Below are 20,989 nucleotides of genomic sequence, written 5' to 3'. Positions count from 1 at the left end.
CACTGGAATGCTTTTCTTTTTCCACCGAAGGAGATTGGTAAAGATCAAAAGGCTTAAGAGATTCTGCTGGCAAAGGTGGGGCCAAACGGGCACTTTCGTAACATTTGTGAGAATATAAGTTGATAAACCTCCATGGAGGGCAATTTGACCATAGCTTTAAAAATGATCAGTGCATTTGCTTCAATGGAGCCATTCCACTTCTAGGAATTCATCCTGTAAATATATTCACACATGTGGAAAATGAGGTAAACATAAGGTTATTCACTGCAGCATTATTTGTAGCAGCAAAAGGTCAGAAATGACCTACGTATCCATTAGGGGAGCTTGATTAAATGAAGCACGATGCGGCCATACTAGGAAATAGTATGCTGCCATGAAAAAGAGTAAAGCTCTTTCTGTACTGACAGGGAAAGGCTAAGATGTGTTTTTAACTCAGGGACCAGCGAACTTTTCTCTAAAGGGCCAGAGAAAAAATATTTGAGGTTTTTTTTGTGAGCTGTATAGTCTCTGTCACAACTATTCAGTTCTGCCTTGGTAGAACGGAAGCAGCCACAGACACTGTGTAGACAAATGAACGTTTGTTGTTAGTGCCAATGAGTTGATTCTGACTTGTGGCAACCTTGCGTCCAGCAGAGTGGGACCCTGCCTGGTCTTTTGGTGCCATCCTCCCACCTTCCGGCGCTGTTTCAGACAATGCCCCGCACTATTCATAGGGTTTTCATGGCCAATTCTTTTGGAAGTGGGTGGCCAGGTCCTTCCTCCTAGTCTGTCTTAGTCTGGAAGCTCCCCTGAAACCTGTCCACCATGGGTGACCCTGCTTGTATCTGAAATCCCGTTGGCAGAGCTTTCAGCTTCACAGCAACACACAGCCGCGACAGTATGACAAATGGCAGATGGGTGCTGTGGTTCCCTGACCAGAACACGAACCCAGACCATGGTGGTGAGAGCGCCAATCTTAACCATTAGACCACAGCTGGCTCAAATGAACATAGGTTCCAATAAAACTACTTACAGAAACCAGTGACGGGCTGAATTTGGCCATAGTTTGCCAACCTCTGGGTTAACAGATAGAAGTCTGGAACACTCTCTATATGATGCCACCATTTTTGTAGAGTTGTGGGAAAGGACGTGTATAGGTCTGTGCTTGTGTTTGCATAAATTTCCTCTCCAAGGTCACTCTAGACAGGGGTATGTCCACAAAGCCCAAAATATTTACTCTCTAATCGCTACAGAAAAGTCCTGCCAATCTCTTCACCAGAAACTCACGTCAGCTGCCTCCTGGGAAGAGAACAAGGCAACTGCAGGCAGGGATGATAGGCTTTTTTATATGTGAACACACGCGAATGCATTATCTGGTCAAAAATTAAAATACACATTTTTCAGGAAGAAATCTTAACTGTTGTTTTTTTAAGTAATCATAACTTCCTGGCCCCTTCAACTGTTTCTACAAAGTATTAAGGATTTCTTCTCGGAAAAAAAAAGAAGTTCTGGGTGTTGGCCTCAGAAACTCCATGATAAATAAAGTACATGGACTAGAGAATTTCATACAGGAAGCAGAGGAAATAAGAAATGATGCATAGGGTGCATATCTGTAAACTGCAGGTCAACAGGACCAGGATAAAGAAAAAAGGAATTTGGTTTGGGGTATGAAGGAAACAAATTGGTCATGAGTTAATCATTGTTGAAGCTGAGTGAAGGATAAATTTTACTATTCTCTACTTTCATATAAATTTATCTTACTGTTGTCTCTATTTTTATATAAATTTGAAATCTTCCATAGTAAAAATAGTTTAATATATATGCTAAATGCAATGTGGTACCCTGGATTGGATCCTGGAACAGAAAAAGACGTTAGTGGTGTCGATGCAAATAAGCAATAACCAATCTATAGATAAGAAACATAGAGTGATATTGAGCCAATGCTGAGGACTAGCCCGGAAGTGCTCTCTCCACCAGGGAAGAAAGCACTCTGAGGAAGCATGGGTTACAGCGTGCTTATACACCATTTCAGAACAAAGAACATACATCAAGCATGGCAGGAATACAATCTTTCCCCCCAAATCACAAGGATATGTTTTGCTGCAGTTTAGCACATACACAGCTGACCTTGGTTCTCTGGGAAGAAAATCTTGTTTTCAAAGAAGTGCTGGTATTGGCATCAGAGAAAGGGAGACATTCATCTCTGTCTTTAAAGAGTGTGTTCTTTGCTTTGGGAAGATGTTCGAAACATGCACAAAGCATGTTTGGTGGGCCATAAGTCAGGCTGCTCTGGGAAAAACAAGTTTTAGGCTGAATCAGGGTTAAACCAGAATGGCTTCTTCGTATACCTCAATATGTGAAAAACTCTTAATGTTCTTAATATTTTCATCAGTGGAAAAACTGGTAAAATTCAAATAAAGTCTGCAGTTCAGTTAATAGGATTTTACCAATGTGAATTCCTTTGTTTTGCTCAACGTACCATGGTCTTGTAAAATGTTAACATTAGCGGAAGTCGGGTAGGGGGCATAGAGGAACTCTTTGTACCATTTTTGCAAGTTTCCTGTAAATCTAAAATGATCTCAAAATGAAAAAAATGAAATAAACACACACAGAGCAAGGAGCAGCAAGATGGATACAAGGATGGACTCTTAAGATGCATTGCTGGGACTGAAGCCCCACGCCCCCGCCTATTGGCTGCTGGCCCTCAGGCAGCTCCCTAACCTCGCTGTGGTCCTGTTTCCTCATCCACAAAGTAGGCACCATAAACTCAGGATGGCGTGGAGGACTGAGCGATTTAACACAAGAAGGATGATTAAGACGCTGTCTAAGACGCGGGAAGCCCTCAATGCTCACTGCTAGTAGTGGCAACAGGGGTGGCAGCATTCAGCAAAAAAATATAGAGTGGAGTAAGAGAAACAATGATAAATAAGTAAATGTATAAGATATGTAAACAAATTTAATCAACTTAGAAAATCATCAATTTTGAATTCAAAATGATAAAACTAGATAAAAATAGGCTAGGGGAGGGCATTGTTCAGGGGGATAGAAACATCAAATAACAAAAATGTATATCAAAAATTTTAAATAGCCTCTAAAACAACAGAATTTTTTTTTTGAGGAAGACTAGCCCTGAGCTAACTACTGCCAGCCCTCCTCTTTTCCCTGAGGAAGACTGGCCCTGAGCTGACATCCGTGCCCATCTTCCTCTACTTTATACATGGAACACCTGCCACAGCATGGCATGCCAAGCAGTGCCACGTCTGCACCCGGGATCCGAACTGGCGAACCCCAGGCCACCGAGAAGCAGAACGTGTGAACTTAACCACTGTGCCACCGGCCTGGCCCCCAGAAATATTTTTTAACAAAGAAAAAGAGGAAAAAGGAATAGTAAAGAGAAAACACAATTAAATGATAGAAATCAATCCAAATATATCAATAATCATATAAATGAAAACATTTAACTCACCTATTAAAAAAAATTCCATTTATCTTTCTAAATCAAATGCATGTCCATTCTAATTAATACTAACCAATACCTTTAAGCCAGAGATAGTAAATACGTGAAAGATGTGCCACCACTACCACCTCCTGTGCATATAGCAGACATAACTAATCAATTATAGTACTTTCAGAATCCTCCTTCACACAAGGCTCCAGGCTGCCATTACATAGAGACAGAGGGCAGCTCTATTTTGACAGAGCCCCCTGTGGGTAGGTTCCCCACTTGGAGCACTCGCAGCCTCCCAGCCTGACTCAAGGTGTTTCAGGAAGCATAAGGAAATAAAGGGCTTAAGAAAAACTCCTGCCAGGAGATCTTGGGGGTAAGACCAGGCAAGAGAGGAGGAACGTCCATTCTAAGTTCCTGAGCTGGATCTCAGCCGCCTGTTCCCTCTCCTCCTCAGCCCTTGTTCCTTGCCTCTGCGGGGCCTGTCCCAGCCACACTCCTACAGGGACCATCATAAAGACACTTGTTAGCAGTGACAGTGACCACAGCAAGTGAATGCTGGACTGGGTGCCAGTGATTGACTCACAAAGGAAAGCAGACAATGGACCAGGGAAGGGCACCCCCACCGGCACTGGAGAGCGGGCAAGCTTTCCAAGTTCATGGGGAGGATTCCTGGCAAAGGGGGAACCTAGCAGAAAATCCACGACTTACGGCAGAGAGAGCTGCGGCATGGCCGAGGCAGGAGGAGAGAAAGGGGAGCTACACTGGGCCAGGAGGCTGCCCTGCAGACGTTATTTTATTACGTCCTGGCCGCTGCACTGTGTATTTTTATTTCCAATACACAGATACGAAAAGTGAGTCTCAGAGAAGCTAAATAAATTGCCTCGGTTCACAAAGCTAGCAAGCGGCAAGTGGCCCAGTGAAATGGAGCCCATCCCCACAATTCCACTCCCAGATATCTATAAACCAGAAGTGTGCACAGGAGTTTGCCAAAAGATGAGGACAAGCTATTCATAACACACTATCTGCTTTTTTGTTGGTGAGGAAGATTGGCCCTGAGCTAACATGTGTTGCCAATCTTCCTCTCTTTGTTTGAGGAAGACTATCACCAAGCTAATATCTATGCCAATCTTCCTCCACTCTGTATGTGGGACAGCGCCACAGCATGGCTTGATGAGCGGTTTGTAGGTCCGCATCCGGGATCCAAATCTGTGAACCCCAGGCCACTGAAGTGGAGCACGCAAACCCAACCACACTACCACCAGGCTGGCCCCATAACGCACTATTTGTAATAGCCAATCCAGAAACGCTCCACGTGTTCTTCAGGAGAGTAGGTAAATTATGGAAAAGTCAGACACTGGAATACTATACAGTCGTGAGAAGCAGCAAACTAACTACCCAAGTCAACATGGGTAAATCTCACATAATGTGAAATTCAGTTTACACGATGTTTAAAAAAGGCAAAACAAATCTATGGTGTTTGAAGTCAGGGTGGTGTTTACCCTTGGTTGGGGGACGGGGTTTACAGGGTGCTCGTCGTCTTGTATTTCTTGATCTGCGTGCTGATTACGCGAGTGTGTTCTTTGTGAAAATTCATCCAGCTGTCCACTTGGGGTTTGTGTGGTTTCCTGTACGTTGAACTCCACGGAAAGTCTTTAAAGACTGACCCTGTACCTAACACATCTGCTTTATCTACTGCACGACCCCCCTTCCCAGGCTGGTAAGTACGAAACAGACGATTACATGGAACAGGGCACCACTAAAGCGCCAGCCTTCAAGTCCAAGACTGGGCTCGAGTCCTGACTTGACCACTTTCTAGTAACTTCCGCTCAGAGCAGTCAACTGAAACAAGCACATGAACTTCTCCTTTGCAGGGTTTCTTGTGCGTGAGAAAGGAACGAGAAGGCATTTGGCAATAACATCCTAAGAGCCATATTTTCTGAGCCCCGAGGGGGTGCCAGTGTTCTCTCCAACCCCTTCAGCAACTCTGAAAGGTTCCGGGTTCTCCCACTCTGTAGCCGAGGAGGCCAGGGCTCGGAGCAGGAAAGAGTCACAAGCTGTAACAGCCAGGCTGGGATTCACACCCAGGACTGTCTGAGCCCAAGTCAGAGCTTTATCCACGGCTGCAGGGGAGGCACGGAAAGCTTGCCCCGAGTCCCGGAGGACAACCAAGACACGGGCACAGTCACAATGGCTCTGGATCCCCCACTCCTTCATCCCACTCGTTTCTAGCAAAGTTCCAAGTCTTCTAAGTCCCTCCCCCACCCTGCTAAGCCCGGTGCATGGCTCCTTTTCCTCAGGGCTTTTTGGTGGACATGAGTCTACCTTCTGTATCAGCTAGTTACTGCCACATCAATGCTGAGTAACAAACCACCCCAACATTCAGTGGCTTAAAAAACATTCTTATCACGTGTCATTTGGGGCTTGGCTAATCTAGGTCCACAAAAAGAAGCAGACAGAAAAACCAAGATGTTGGGTACTTGGACAAGAGGATTAGCATGTAACAAAAATGGGACACACTCTTTTCAGATGCACAAGGAACATTTTCAAAATCGATCCTATGCCCGACCGTAAGGCAAGTCTCAACAAATTTCAAAGACGTGAAGCCACACAGGCTATGTTTCCTGACTACAGGCGAATTAAGCTGGAAATCAACAGTTAAAAATGACAAAGCCTTCCCCACCCCTCTGGTCCTGGCTGCCCCGGGCTTCTCTCTCAATCACATCGCTTCACGGCAGACGCAACGCTTACTGAGCGTCCACTGGGCTCAGGCCTGGGCAGCTCTCTGGACACGGTGCCAGGACTGTCTCAGAGAGGAGACAGACCTCCTCCCAACTGACCTTTCTGGAGGGCGTTTGAAACTCAGGCTCTGCCCCTGCGCTATCAGACTGTCCCATTCGTTACGTACTTTAACCTAAATACCTACGGCTTAGCCCTAGTTAATATATAAGTAAAATACCTTCATCCTGACCAGCTGGGACCGCCGGTCTGTATCAGTGAAAAGTTTGGTTCTCAGTTCATATCAAAACTCAGCTTTAATTTCAAACATGTGTGGCCAAGGGCGGAAACATGAAATCCATCTGAGAGAGAGTTAAATCACTATCATCACTAAATCAGAGGCTCGGTGATCTCTGGAAACAGCTGGAACACAGAACTGATTCACGCTCAAGGCAGCCGAGAAAGCGGCGAGTTCAGGCAATCAGACGCCCAAGCTAACCCTGGCCTGTCAGCTACCTGTTCTAGGACCCCGATGTCCCCACAAACCAGCTTCCCACGCACCCTGGTCCTTCCTTTGGTGTCAGATATGACAAGGGGAGAATTTTCTCTCTGGGTAAAGAATCTTTTTTTTCACAACTGCTGTCCATCCATGGAGCTGGATGCCGAGCAATAGAGTCACCTCTCCCCATCAGTGGAGGTGTTTGAAGAACGGCCAGACAACAGCATGACGGGACTGCTGAAGAGGGGGCCTGGGAAACAGAAAAATATTTCTAAAGGACCTTCCAAGACCTTCAACAAATCTGGGCCACTTTCCCCGCTGCTGCGAACACATCAATGGCCACCAGGTGGCGACAGAGTCACACCATCATTGCAAAGGCTTTAATAACCCAGAATAGAGGTTTCTCGAAAATACCAGGAATCTAATTGAAACAAAACGTAAACAACTAAAATTAAAGATAGGATTACCATACGATCCATCAATCCCACTCCTGGGTATGTATCCAAAAGGACTGAAAGCAAGATTGCGAAGATATTTGCACGCCCATGTTCACAGCAGCTCTGTTCACAGCAGATGAGAGGTGAGAGCAACCCTAGAGTCCGTCAACTGATGATGGATGAGTAAAGTGTGGTCTGTACAGACAATGGAATAGTATTCAGCCTTAAAAAGGAGGATAGTATGCTAAGTTAAAAAAGCCATTACAAAAAGACAAATACTGTATGATTCCGTTTATATGAGGTTCCTAGAGCAGTCAAATTCACAGAAATAGAAAGTAGTGGTTGCCAAGAACTAGGAGGAGGGGGAAATGGGGAGTTGCTATTTAATGGGTACAGAATTTCAATTTTTCAAGGTGAAAAAATGACAGAGATCTGTTGCATGACAATGTGAATATAGTTTACGCTAGTGAACTACACACAAGAGGTTAAGACGGTAAACTTTATGTTACGTATTTTTACTGCAATTTTTTTAAAAAACCCATAAACAACTGAGTCTGGCATGGAGGAGAGATCTGGGATTGTCTGTCATGAGAGAGACTGCGAATCAGACCTTCAGTCACTGTGTCCCCGGGCACCCCAGGACAGGTAAGTGTCGATGGAGAACATGTTCTGGCACAGGGCGTCCTGCATATGGGAGGGGGTGGGGCATGACTCTGGGAAGAGGCCTCCAGGCTCTTGAAGGGGTTGTGTCTGGGTGGCTGGAGTGGAAGAAGTGGGAGATTCCATCTCCTGAGACACACGTACAACTCTCAGACCATGGACAATTTTTGGTCAGGCCCTGTGGCCACACAGCAGAAAGCCAGGTCTCCCCTTGGCCTTGTCAAGAGAGCGACCCCACCTTGAGTGGTCTTGATGAGAATCAAGGCTGCCCCTGCCCCGAGGAGAGAAGTCCAAGGCATCCTGCCCTACATACCGATCTATATCATCCTCCAGGAAGCATAGGACAGACATCTCGACCTGATCCGATCTGATTCTTATCTAAAGTTATAGGACCACCCGATAACCAGACCCCACATGAACTGATACCATTTTAATGACTTTTTTTTTTAACATAATCTTTCCTTTGTCTTGTAAAGAAATAACTCACATACCTATGCCTTATAAATTTAGCCCTGCCCTCAACCCATTGCAGCTCTTACTGTCCACGGGTCCTGTCCCCGTGCCTGCAGCTCTTACTGCCCACGGGTCCTGTCCCCATGCTATTCCATGCTATTCTCTGAATAAAAGAGCATGACTGCCAGAACTTGAGAGTCCAAGAAATTTTTCTGTCAACTCCTTGGCTTGCTGAGCCCACATCAGTCTAACATGGAGATTCTTAGCTCAGGAATGCTGAACAATGGCCAGAGGATGGCTGATCAGGGCCGGCCCAGTGGCGCAGCAGTTAAGTTCGCACGTTCTGCTTCGGCAGCCAGGGTTCGCCAGTTCAGACCCCGGGTGCAGACATGGCACTGCTTGGCAAGACATACTGTGGCGGGCATCCCACATATAATGTGGAGGAAGATGGGCATGGATGTTAGCTCGGGGCCAGTCTTCCTCAGCCAAAAAAGGGGGATGGGCAGCGGCTGTTAGCTCAGGGCTAATCGTCCTCAAAATAAAAAAAAAACAGAAACAGAGGATGGATGATCTTGCTTGGTTTTCACTGTTCATTCAAGAAATATTTGTTGAGCACCCTCTGTGGGCCAGGCACTGATCAGGTGCTGGAGATAAAGCAGAGAACATGATGGTGTTGCCCCAGCTCCCTCAGAGGTTACATGCAAGTGGGGAGGGTCATACAAGCAACCAGTACAACACATGTGTAATTGCAGCTGGGCCTGAGGCTCCTGGGAGGCGGGGGCAGGTGGAGGGGACTATCACCATGGAAACCACATGGCCAAATTGCCCTGAATCTGCCGGGACTGACTTGGAGTGAGTGAGGCTCTAGGAGGTGCCATGGAAACCTAGGAAGAAGAAAAGATAACAACAGCCCTAAAATCTCCAAACTTTGAATTTGATTAATAAAAAATATGGGACCTTATGTTTTTTACGCCAAGCGAATGAACACATCAGTTAACTCCCTGCCACTCAAAGTGCTGTCCCCAACTCAGCATCACCTGGAAACCTGTTAGAGGTGCAGCATCTCAAGCCTCAGCTGAGAACCTCCTGGGTCAGAGCCTGCACTTTAGGAGGATCCCTAGTAATCCATGTGCAGATCAGAGCTGGAGAAGCACTGTGTTAGGATTAGCAGGGCTTCCCTCCGAGGAAAACAGGGTGGACGAGAGGCAACTTCTCCTTTCTGATCTATGCACTTCGACATCATCTGAATTTTGTGTAAGGCTTTTATAAGTTAAAAAAATAGACAAATATCTAATAAAACCATCTTGGAAAACAATTCCCCTTATTAAAAGGGAGATATAAAAATGCAAATAAATGTTTTACTGCATATCTCAAACATTATAAACAAACACCCCGTACCTAAACATATGTGCCCACAGCTTCACTGAACGTCTTCACCTCCCAAACCCTCACCAGGGGGCTGGCCCGCTCCCAATCCCCTACAGCTTCCTCAAAGTGAGAATGCCATTCTCCCATCCACGCAGGGTTCTTCACAACTGGGAGGCGATCTGCTCACGGCCAGGCCGTTCCTCCACCCTGTGTTGGTCCAACCTAGGTTTCAACCATCGGCTGTGGCCTCCCCCTGCCCCTAGTCCCCGCCCTTTCCTCACGGAGGACCAGGACACCTGACCAATTCATCCTGGACCCCCAAGTACCCACAGTCCCCGTTCCCCATGACAGCATTTCTATCAGTTACAAACCATCCCAAAATGTACTGGCTTAAAACAATACTGATTCATTATTTCTCATGAGTCTGTGGTCAGCTGGGCAGTCCTTCTGGACTGGACTAGATTGGGTGAGGCTGGATGGCTCAGGACAGGGTCTGAAGACTCAGCTGGGAAAATGGGGAACTCTCGTCTCCTCCAGCAGGCTCCCTCACAGTGCCTCGCGTGGTAATTGTGCAATTCCGTTGGGCAAAGTAAGTCACGGCCATGTGACCTACTCAAGGGTGTGGCTGCAGAGAACAGCGATTCACTGGGGCCATTAAACGAATAATCTCCTGCAGCCTCTATGCCTCTGACCTGCTCACCTTCACCTCCAGCCACCAAAGGCCAAGCCACCATCAGGACCTTGCCAGAACACTCACCCTCTGCCATCCTGACTGAAGCATGCGTTTCCCTCCTACTCTCATCTCCCAGGGGTTCCCAGCCCTCCCTCTCCTGTACTCCCTGAACTCAGAAGCTCGCTGGCTAACTCCCTCTTGCTCTTCACACTGGCCCAGCCAACACCGGGCCCTGGATGAACCCAGATGGCCAAGTTCTCCAGGCCACCCACAGGCTGTGTGCCCCAAAACTTGTGCTCAAGAAACAGTGGACCCTCGGCACTGACGCAGTGCACCCAGTGCCCCCTTCCCAGGCAGGCTGTCCCTCCTGGTCCCCATGGTGGCCAGGGGCTGTGTCCAACCTTCTCACTCAAACCTCTCTCCTCCTCTTAGCACTCTGCCTGGCCCCCTTGCTTTTATCCCCCTGCTGTATCTTTCTTCAAAGTCCCACGACCTCTGGCACGTTTGCATAGTTTTGTTTATAGTTCGTCTGCCCTCTCTAGAATCTAAGCTCCCTAGGAATAAGGTTGTTTGGGGGTTTTTTTTCACTGTTGCATCCTCAGCATAAGAACCATGCCTGGCGCATGGGTGAGGAGGGGCGGCTGCCAGAGGAAACCTCCATGTGTTTATTTAATGCAAGAGGCAGAGGACAGCTCCAGTGCAGAGCTCAGAAGTCTGCGGCCGCCGCGGCCACCTCCCTCGGCGGACAGGGAAGAGGTGCAGGATGAACCCCGAGAATAGGTGGGCAAGACCACGGGGAGCAGGGGCACGAGGCGAACAGCCTCTGGCGTGTTGTAGGCCAGTTTGTCCAGTGTAGCTACCATCCACCCACCTGTGAATCTCCCACAGGTCGTTGTTAAAATCCCCATTTCCAGGTTCCACCCCACGAGCCTCTGATCAGCCCCAGGGTGGGAGACTTGGTGGGCAGGCGGTCCCAAGGCACGCTGCATCCAAGTGTGATCTGGGTGTTCTACAGACTGAGCTGTAGTGGGAACCCCAGGGATGAAGGGACCCCGGGCCCCACTCTCACTGCAGGACAGGGGTTGCCCATTAATGCTGAGAGCCCCGTAGGTCACCAGGGGAAGGAGTTTGGAGTGAGGGGAGTCCAGACCAAAAAATCAGCAAAGGGACAGGAGTGTGAGGCAGGCATGGCCCCTCCACGGAACAGGCTGGAGCATCCGTCTCGGCCACACGGGCCACACGGGCTGCAGGAGGCAGTGTCCCATCTCCACTTCAGCTCTCAAGAGCAGGAACCAGGACACAGCCAGGCTCAAACCAGGCACAATGATGTGTGACTGGACAGGGGCCACCTGGGGAGGGTTCTGCATGCTGAGTGACAGGAGCCCATGTGCAAGCTCGGCAAGGCAGGGGTGTGTCTGGGTCAGACTTGAACCCTGGGGTCCTAACTCCCACTCTTTCTCTTTAGAGGATGGGGGCCCACAGGCAAGAGGACCTGCCCCAAGTCTCCCTTGGGAGCCAGAGGCACTGAGCAGGGTCTAGGTATGGTCCTTCCCCAGGTGGGTGCCGCCTTGCAGTGAACTGAGACCTCAGCCCCCAGGGATGGCCACACGCCCCATCCCATGAGCCCCACTGCTGAAAACCTCACTCCCACATCTAGACCTTCTCAGAACCGGCGCCTGCCCCCCTTCAATCCCCAATGACTCTTCCCAGCTACCAGCCAAGGACGACGGTCCGCCCACTGGGCCATGACCAGGGACACAGCCCCGGTTGTCACTGCCACCATGGCCTTGGGGAGTGAGGGCCACTGTGGCAAGCAGGTTCTGCCTAGGTGCTGGTCACTCCTTGTTTACCAGTCTGACCTGGAGGCTGGGCTCATCACAGGCCAGGTCAGCCATCAGTGGCAAAGGCCAAGTTCTGATGCACAACTTCTCTCACCCCCACCCCACAGGCAAGAGTCCTCGGGATTTTGCAGACGCCCACTGGGTGCAGAGATGAGAAACGGCTCTCAGAACACTGGGCCCTCTAGTGTATAAGGGTTCACAGTCCCCAGGCCTGGGCTGTGCAGACAAGGCTGCACTGTGAAGATGAGAGCAAAGGTCCCCACAGCCCTGGGGGCCCCAAGGACAGTTGCCAGGGAAGCATGAGCAGGGCCCAGGAGAAGGGTGGATGCCAGAACAGCAGAAAGAGAAAGGTAATTTTATTCTTTCAAGAAGATGCACCAACAGGTTGAGGGGAGGAGCACGCTGGCCACGTCCCCCGTCCTAAGCAGGGGTCTGAGATGGGGCCAGGCCTGCCCAAGGCATGGGAGAAGCTAATGGGGCTGCCTGCGGCACTGGGGAGAGCACTGAGCAGGCCCAGGGTGGGACTTTGTTCTGTTAGCACCAGGAACCGCCCGCAGCCGGACTTGGAGACAGGGCAGGGGTGGCCCTGCTGTCTCCACCTGAGCAGTCTGGGGAGGGGCTGGCGGCAGAAGGCTCGCTGCAGGCGGTCACCTGAGTGTGAGTCGCAAATTCACTGACCCCCTTGGTCCCCCAGCCCCCTGTAAACATGAGAATGGGCTCGTGACCACCAAGCCCCTCAAGACAAGATGAGGGTCCGCGATGTGTGGCTGGGCTTCAAGCGGCCCAGGAGCTGCCGGGCTTTCTCCTGCATGAAGAGCTGGTCCCTGGTCCCCCCGCAGGCCACCGTCTTCCAGGCGCTGGTCATCTGGGAGGAGGTAAGAGGGTTATGTTCCAGGCAAGGACAGCATGCTCCCAGCGAACCCTGGCAAGCCTGGCCGGGGAGGGGTGGGGGGCATTTTTATGACCCTCTCTCTCTCTCCCTCCCTCCCTCTAGAAGCCCCAAGTCTTTTTGTGCTCTCTCCACCTTCCCGGTGGCCCTGGGGAAGTCATTCCCATCTCAGGGCTTCCTCAGCTGTAAAGCAAGGAGGATGAGCCAGACAACATGGCTACCCTCCATGCTCTCCGTGTGGCACCAGTCTCCACGTGAGGAAAAGCTGCAGCCACACAGGCTGGTGAGGAGGAGGGGCGAGGAGTTCATACATACAGATGCTGAGATCTGGACAGCCAAGGGCAGCCCCTGCCCTCAAGGACAGACATGTGCTAAGCCACCAAATAGAGACAGTGACCTGATTACAAGTAAGACTGTGTCATAAGTATTGGGGGTGGGGAGGGTGGCTCCCCAGTAGGTGGGTTCCCTGAGGGAGTGGTGTTTGGACTGAGATCTGGAGCAAACAGAGCCACAGAAGAGCATTCAGGCAGAGGCAGCAGCCTGTGCAAAGGCCCTGAGGTGAGAAGAGCAGCAGAGCAAGCCCCCAAGGGTGATGCCACATGTGTGGCTAGCACTCACAGGGGCGGGTGCTGGAAAGTGGCTTCTGGGCTTCAGGGCGGGCACTGGCTTCTCGGGCTTGGCCTGCAGGAAGCCCTGGTTGAGCAGGCTGTTGTCCTCTTTGATGCCTGACAGGATGAGGCTGGAGGAGCTTGATGGGACATTTGTCGGCTGAAATCAAAACCAGGTGAAAGACTCAGCTTTTTGCCACAAGCTCTTAGTGGGAAGGAGAAAACACCTCAGCCACATCCCGGCCCCACCACCTCCCGGCTGTCGAGATCTTGGGTAGAACGTTAACTTTGCTAAGCCTCAGCCCCTCTTTCATTTAAAGATTAAGTAAGAAAACTTCTCTAAAGTGCCTGCTTCAAAGCCTGGCACCTAAAATGCCCAGTGATGCTGGTTCCTTTCACACGAAGCTGGTTCCTCCCCTGGAGCCCAAGCTACTCTAGTTTCTCCAGGTACCAGCAACATCCATGGGCAGTCAGAGACGCCTGCCCCGACCAGCCAACACGTGGAGCGGCACAACAGCCCTCAGGCCTCCCCAGGCTCCCCGCTCTGCTCGGCCTTCACCCTCTAGTCTGCTGGGCTCGATGCCCTTCTGACAGGCAGGAACCTCAGGCTCAGGGGCCTCAGAGAGCCGAGGGAGCAGGTGCTGGTGTCCGCACTCAGGCCAGGCCCACCCTACTCCAAAGCCTGTGCTCTGAACGGCTTGCCGGACCATTTTTTCTTCTTGGTAATTATTTCATGTGCCCGAGGTGGCCCCAGCCCCAAGTCTGGCTAAGTCTCGGCCCAGGGGGATCGCTGGCCAGAGTGAGGCTTCTCTGCATAGACTACGGGTGCAGCAGCCGTACTTGCAAGGCCTAATCAGGCAACTCTCTGTCCTGTGACCCCCACACCACGCCTCTCACGGCCTCCCACTGGGCGCCAGGGCAAGACGGGCTGGCCATCGTCAGCTGCAAGGGATCAACAGCATGGCCTGGTTTCTGGGACCCACGTCCTGGGCAGGCAGCAGCAGCCTTCCTGAGGTCGGCCTGGGCAGCAGACAGCACCCAGCCCAGGGTGACGTGCCTCGAGACCATCTCTGGGGTCACCCCCATGAGCAGGACACAAGGGAAGGTGCTGGGGACCGGGATCCAGGGTTTTCAAACATATTCTAGCAATGCAACTCTTGCCAAATAAACCTTCTGTGAAAAACAGGAGCTGGGCTGCCCTGATAGAAGCCGGGGGCTGCCCAGCCCGACCCCCCCATCAGCTCCCTCCCTGCCCAGCCCGACCGCCCCCATCAGCCCCCTCCCTGCCCAGCCCGACGGCCCCCATCAGCTCCCTCCCTGCCCAGCCCGACGGCCCCCATCAGCTCCCTCCCTGCCCAGCCCGACCGCCCCCATCAGCTCCCTCCCTGCCCAGCCCGACTGCCCCCATCAGCTCCCTCCCTGCTGGCCCAGCCCGACCGCCCCCATCAGCTCCCTCCCTGCTGGCCCAGCCCGACAGCCCCCATCAGCTCCCTCCCTGCTGGCCCAGCCCGACCGCCCCCATCAGCCCCCTCCCTGCTGGCCCAGCACCCTGAAGCCTCTGACAACCACCGGACCACTCCACCTCCAGGGCCCTCTCCACAGCTACAGGGTTCCAGGGGCAGAAGAGCCCTCGGCAGCTCTGGGAGGACTGGCTGAGTGCGCGGCTTCTCCCTCGGACCCCTTACCAAGGACAGAGCCTTGGGCAGCGTGGACACCACCAGCTTCACATCCTCGTCCACGATGTCAAGGGCCAGAGACTTGCGGACCTTCTTGATGGGGCTCCGCCGCAGCTGAGGGTTGGGGAGGCAGGAGGCGGTTAGGGCAGGCGTTCGGGACTCCCATGGGTCCCTATCAGCACCTTGACGAAGCCAGCCCTAGCTGCCCTGGTCACAGACCGGGCCCCGCTGCCTTCGAGCAAGGGGGGGGGGTGGGGGGTGGGTGGGGGACCAGGAGACTCCGGCCGCATGGCAGACCCTGCGCCCAGGGTAGACTGCCCTGCCAGATGCTGTGACTGGAGTGAGAACACAAATGCCAGCCTCCACCCAGAGACCCACTCCTCATCCCTGAATGGACCAAGCACAGCCCCCAAGTCTCTACCATCCCCCCAGACAGGCCCAGCAGAGAATCATCCAAGTTACACCTGAAACACCCACCCATGCGCGAGTAACTCAGAGACACAGAAGCCCACAGGACACAGGCCCATCACAGGTGTGCCTGGCCCACCGATGCGCCTCCTATAAGCAGGTGAGGCGTCAGCCCCAATAGCAGGGAGGGGCTCTGGGTCTAGCACTCAGCCCCTAACCCGGCGGTGTGCCCCAGAAAGTGCTGCCCCTGCTCAGAACCACCATCCAACACGAAGGAGGCCAGGGAGGGCCTGAGTCACCATCTCTCTACCTACACACCCCGGGGCCCAGCCCAGTGGGTCCCTGCCCCTACAACCTCCGCCTGCCACGTTCCCATCTTCCCACCTCTCTGCAGAGGAGACCATCTAGGAGAAAAGGGGCACACAGACAAAGGGGTCCCCAGAGTCTGTCCTGCTATCAGGAAACAACACACGCAGTGCAGCGGGAGAGAGGCTTCTGGGCTGGCCTGGGGGGCCCCTGCCTGCTCTCCTAAGCCAACTGTCCCCCACCTGGTTCACGCGGCCCACACACCCAACTGGCTCCATCTGTAGGATTTCCCTCGGAATCCTCTCTTTGTGACCCTTTCTACTCCCTTAATGCCAAGCATATGGAAAGCAACCAGTGTCTGTCTAGTGTCTGTCTCCATCCACTGGACTCGAGGAGGGAACAACCACATCAGGGTCTGAACCACTGCTCTATCCACCCCATCCAGCCCACAGCCCACTTCAGAAGGGTCCAAACACAATGCTTAGTAACTAAGGGACCAGTCCAAAAGCAGGGGCAGGGATGGGGTGGTCCCAGGCCCCAGGGCCTTACCTTAGTCGGTTTCATCATTAACCACTCAGGGGAGCAAAGGGCATGGGGCCACAGCTCCACTTTCCCCAGCACCTCATTTCCATCAGCTGTCCCCAGACCCACCCCCCGTCCCACTGTCTCTCTTCACCCTGCCATGGCTCCACCCTCCCCTGCCCACGGTGCCAAGGCTGGTGGCCAGGCGCTCTCCCACCCGCCCAGCCACTCACCCCAGCCTTCCTCTTCTGCTTCTCCGGCCTCACTTCGTCCTCGACGATGAGCTCAAGGCCGGCCTCGGAGCGTAGCACCTCCTTCAGGTCCTCCTCCAGGTGTGGGGTCTGGGGCTGGGGGCAGGGCAGCCCACGTGAGGCTCCGCACCCGGCTATGGGGCAGGGCCTGCTCGTGGGGAAGGCAGGACAGACCCCACCACGCTTCGGCCGTCCCAGGCCATGCAGGAAGGGGGCCTAGTCCCAGGACACTGGCTTCATACACATCGTTCACGACCATTAATGGTTCCGTCCTGGACAAGTGGACACTGACCTCGACTCACTGTGGGCTGCTGTGGACTAGGAGTGTCCCCACAGCACCCTCACACAACCGTGCGCAACAGCTGTCAGCTTCCTCAGGGTAGACACGGACGCTCAGAGAGAGCAAGAGCCTGGGCCAAGGTCACACAGCTGTGCAGTTAGGACCTGGACACATTCAACGCACACACTCCTCACCCCTTTGCTCTGCACTAATGGGGACACTTGGTTCCATTTCCCTTTCTCGGGCCTGGGGACTCCAGGTGACCTTTCTGGCCTCAGGCAGCAGAGACCAGGGGAGGGAGGGAGCTACCGAGCAGTAGCAGGTGTAGGTGCAGGGACACTAAGAAGTCACTCTAAAAGCCCCCACATGCTTTAACTACAGTTGCCAAGGTCAGCTTTGCCCTCTCACCCCGTCTGGAGAGCCTGCAGGTTTCGGAGCCGAATCTCCGCTTGGAAAGGACAGGGCATGCTAACTAGCGCCTCGCCTGGGCCCATCGACTCAGTCAGCTCCGTCTCAGGACTCGGGAGACCACAGCCCCGCTGGCTCTGGCCTTCACACGAGGACCCCACATAGAGGGGAGGAGGTGAGGGGAGCACTCCGCAGGCTTTGTTCACACGGCAAACGCTCCTCTATGACCTGCCCTTCTCTCACCTTCGACTGGTTTCTAAAGTAACTGCCTGTCTCAGAAAGCCCCGGTGTCACCTCTTTCTTTTCTCATTGGGGAAAGCATGATGGTCTCATGGTCTGGGAGGAGGGGGAGCAGGGCGGTCTGCACACCGCTGAGAGGGTACGTCCTCACCAGCCCGCTCAGCCCACCCATGAGTGGCTTTCCAGTGTTTTGTAAAGAATTGGCAGTTAAGCAAAAGGCTTCAGTTCGAGGAGCCACACGCCACCCCTCAAATTAGCCACGGCACCGGGCAGGTCCTCCTCCATTCCAACACCTGCCCACCTTCTGCCCAGCACTGACGACGTGCTGAAAGTACTCGCTACGTGTGCATTCATGTGTTTAGTGCCAGTCTCCAGCAGCCCACGCTCAGCTTCACCTGGTGCCACTGTCTCCAGTCCCAGCCAGTGGCTACCTGGCACACTGTAGGTGCTTGGGGACCGTCTGAGGAGCCGATGAGTGACTCTGCCTCGGTTTCCCCATTTACACAATTAGGATGTCCGCAACTTCTCAGGACTGTGAGAAGAATCCAATGCGACCTCAGAGGGAGAGGGCCTGTGAACTATAAACGGCTGGAGGAACCCAGGGGACCCCACTGTGCAGACCCACCTGGCCACCCCACCTACCAGGGGCTTTAGTGGTCCGTACTTCTCCAGGGCATTCTTGAAGGGGGTCGGCGTGTGGGGAGCATTGTCCATGGAGTACTTCTGATCTGGGGTTACAAACCTGCCGGGGCCAGAGGGGGAGGCTTAGCAGCGAGGTGGGGGGCAGACGTCAGCCGCTCAGCTGCAGGCTGCCTGCGGCCCCCACCTCCCCTCCACCTGGACCTCTGGCCTCAGAGGGAGGGAGGAAACCCCGGCAACACTCTCCTCCCCTCCCGCTCACACCCCCCTCCCATCCCCAAGGGGCTTAATCAGGGGAGGGTCTTGGGAGAAGGGCCATCCTCAGAAACAGGAAAGAACAGGACATAGTCTAAGAGGATCCTGGAGACCCAGGCAGGTGAAAGGATGGCTGAGGATGCTGCTCAGTCAATGGTCTGTATTAGGACTTCCCGTAAGACAAGGAAGGCCTGTGGCACACTGCAGGCCCAGAGAGAGGGGGCAGGGCAGGACGGCAGGAAGCCAGGAAGACCTGAAGACCTGGAGGGCACATGGCAGCAGCGTCACTGAGGAAAGGCAGGGCTGCCATCAGGTGCGAGATGGCGAGGCCAGTGCACGTGCTTAACTTACCCTCATCCCAAGTCTCCTCAAAGCGACCAGAGTGGGGAGAGAACTGTGGAGGGAAAGCTTTGCCAGAGAGAAACCTGGGAAGGGTCTGGTCCACAAGCAGAAATACTAAGAGCTTCTATCAGATGTGGCCCCACCAACGCGTGATTTCTGCCTGCGATGGAAAAGCCTGCTGGGGAAGGGACACAAGAGGCGCCTCACACCGGAGAGCCAGGGCTGCAGGTACAGGCCGGGCCAGCTGGTGGTAGCAAACTCTGGCTCTGATGGCAGGTGCCAGACCCCACCTGCACGAGGTCAGCGTGGCCTCATCCAGCTAGAGGCACCGCCACAGCGGCTCCCAAAGCCTCACTGGGGGTTCCTGAGAAACACGCCAGGTGGTCAGGAACTCGGGTGCAGAGGCCAACTCCCAGACACGCGGCCTGGGCCACCCCTCCAGCCACTTCCCTCAGCCTGCCAGACATTCCACAGGCAGATAAAAAGCTAGGACAAGTAAAACCATTCTTTTCTTCCTTCCTCGGGACTGAGAGATTAGACAGGGATCCACAGGGTCTCTTCCCAAATTCTTGCTCTCTCCCACACAGGAGACCCCCTGCAAGGCACGGGGCACAGAGACCCCTCTGCAAGGATGAGAAGCACCGGTCAGATGCAAACACCTTACAGTTGCTCAAGGGGATGAATCTGGGCCTTGGGACCAAACATCTCTATGGGACACTGAGCTTCTGCAACAAATGAGAAAGCTCCAGCACCTCTCTAATTCACGGTGTCAGCAAGAACTGAGAGCAACACGCGTGTTAGAAGATGAAGGGAGCCGACTTGAAAAACGAACACAGAAGTGGGCTTAGAGATGAAAAAAATGCAATTCTGTGAGCCAGAGGACTCGGCAGGTGGGAAAACGCAGAAAACCAAGTTGGTGAATCAGAAGACAATCCCTGACATTCTTGCAGAGTTCAAAGGAAATGGTTTAAGACGATGAACAGGAATAAGAGGAGGAAAAAGAGAGGCGTCTGTGTAGGAAGCAACGTCTAAGGTGGGAGGAAAGGAGCAGACACCAGCGAAACAATAATTAAAGAAATAACAGTACATTTTCCCAGCTCAAAGTTTGAGCCTTGAGTTTGAAATGAAAACCGGAGGAAAAAAGTTAATAAAGACATAGCATACGAACATACAGCCTGGCAAATCTCAGGAATAACTAAAAATAATAATAATAATAAAAAACCTACAAGGATCCAAGGAGAAAAAAAAGATTTGGGACAAAGGAATAAGAGCAGGACAGGTATCGGAATTCTCCATGACATAAACGCCATAAACGAAGCCGAGGCCATGGTTTGGGCCACAGGCATCCTCCCTCCAGAGTTCCACGTCCAGCCTCTGTGGTTGAACAACAGACGACAGCCCAGACCTCAGGAGGGACAGGCCTCACCCCTCCCTTCCGAAAAGAACTCGAAAAAGCACTCCATCAAACGCAGACAATTCCTGAATTTTAAAACAAGGCAAAGTTTGCTTTCGGGAACCACAAAAGTCTTAGGGGTGTTTGTTACACAGCTCAACCCGGCCCTGTGTCCCCGCTGACCCATGCGGCCCCTGTCCCCTCTCCTACTGTCCTTCCCCACACCCAACTCACTGCAAACTCAGCAGCCTTACTTTTGTTCATTAAACTCAAACAGCACGTTGCTACCTGGCAGCCTTTGCTTTGCAGTTCCCTCTGCCTGGATTCCTTTCCTCAGAACCCTGCACGACTCTCCCTCTCTGAGGCGCCATCCCGACCTCCTACCTAAGTTAGAAACCCCTCGCCCTTGCTCTGTGCTCCCCAGGCCTGTAGACCGTATAATCCCTCTGTGGTGTCCGTCTCCCTCTGAAACACCATCTACGGACTGTTAGGAAGCTGTCCCTTCCAGTCAAGCATGACCTCTGCAGGCAAAAATAAAGTGGGGAAGGTGGGATCTAAAATCAGTGGTGAAGGAGACAGAAAAATTCAGAATTAAGTCCAAATACCATTGCCTATTATGTCTTGCAAATGTCAAAAAGAAATTTTGAAAGGGAAAATAAGAAAACCAAAAACATCTTTTGTGGCAATGATCTGGATTTA

General features: G+C 52.5%; 1 protein-coding gene across 1 annotated transcript in view; it reads right to left on the bottom strand.

Annotated features, from left to right (window-relative positions):
* Positions 1–12,412: 12,412 nt before the first annotated feature.
* MYBL2 (MYB proto-oncogene like 2) overlaps positions 12,413–20,989 on the bottom strand; it is a 39,337-nt gene continuing 30,760 nt past the window's right edge. The window contains exons 10-14 of the mRNA XM_070589281.1: positions 18,304–18,403; positions 16,716–16,829; positions 15,256–15,360; positions 13,581–13,730; positions 12,413–12,938 (exon numbers count right to left, since the gene is read on the bottom strand). Of these exons, the coding sequence (XP_070445382.1) occupies positions 12,810–12,938; positions 13,581–13,730; positions 15,256–15,360; positions 16,716–16,829; positions 18,304–18,403 (598 nt within the window). The 3' untranslated portion in view covers positions 12,413–12,809. The remainder of the gene's footprint in view (positions 12,939–13,580; positions 13,731–15,255; positions 15,361–16,715; positions 16,830–18,303; positions 18,404–20,989) is intronic.

Source organism: Equus przewalskii, chromosome 21, assembly GCF_037783145.1.
Source record: "Equus przewalskii isolate Varuska chromosome 21, EquPr2, whole genome shotgun sequence".
Taxonomy (NCBI): domain Eukaryota; kingdom Metazoa; phylum Chordata; class Mammalia; order Perissodactyla; family Equidae; genus Equus; species Equus przewalskii.
Note: the sequence above shows the minus strand (reverse complement) of the source record. Positions and strands in the feature narration are given on the sequence as shown.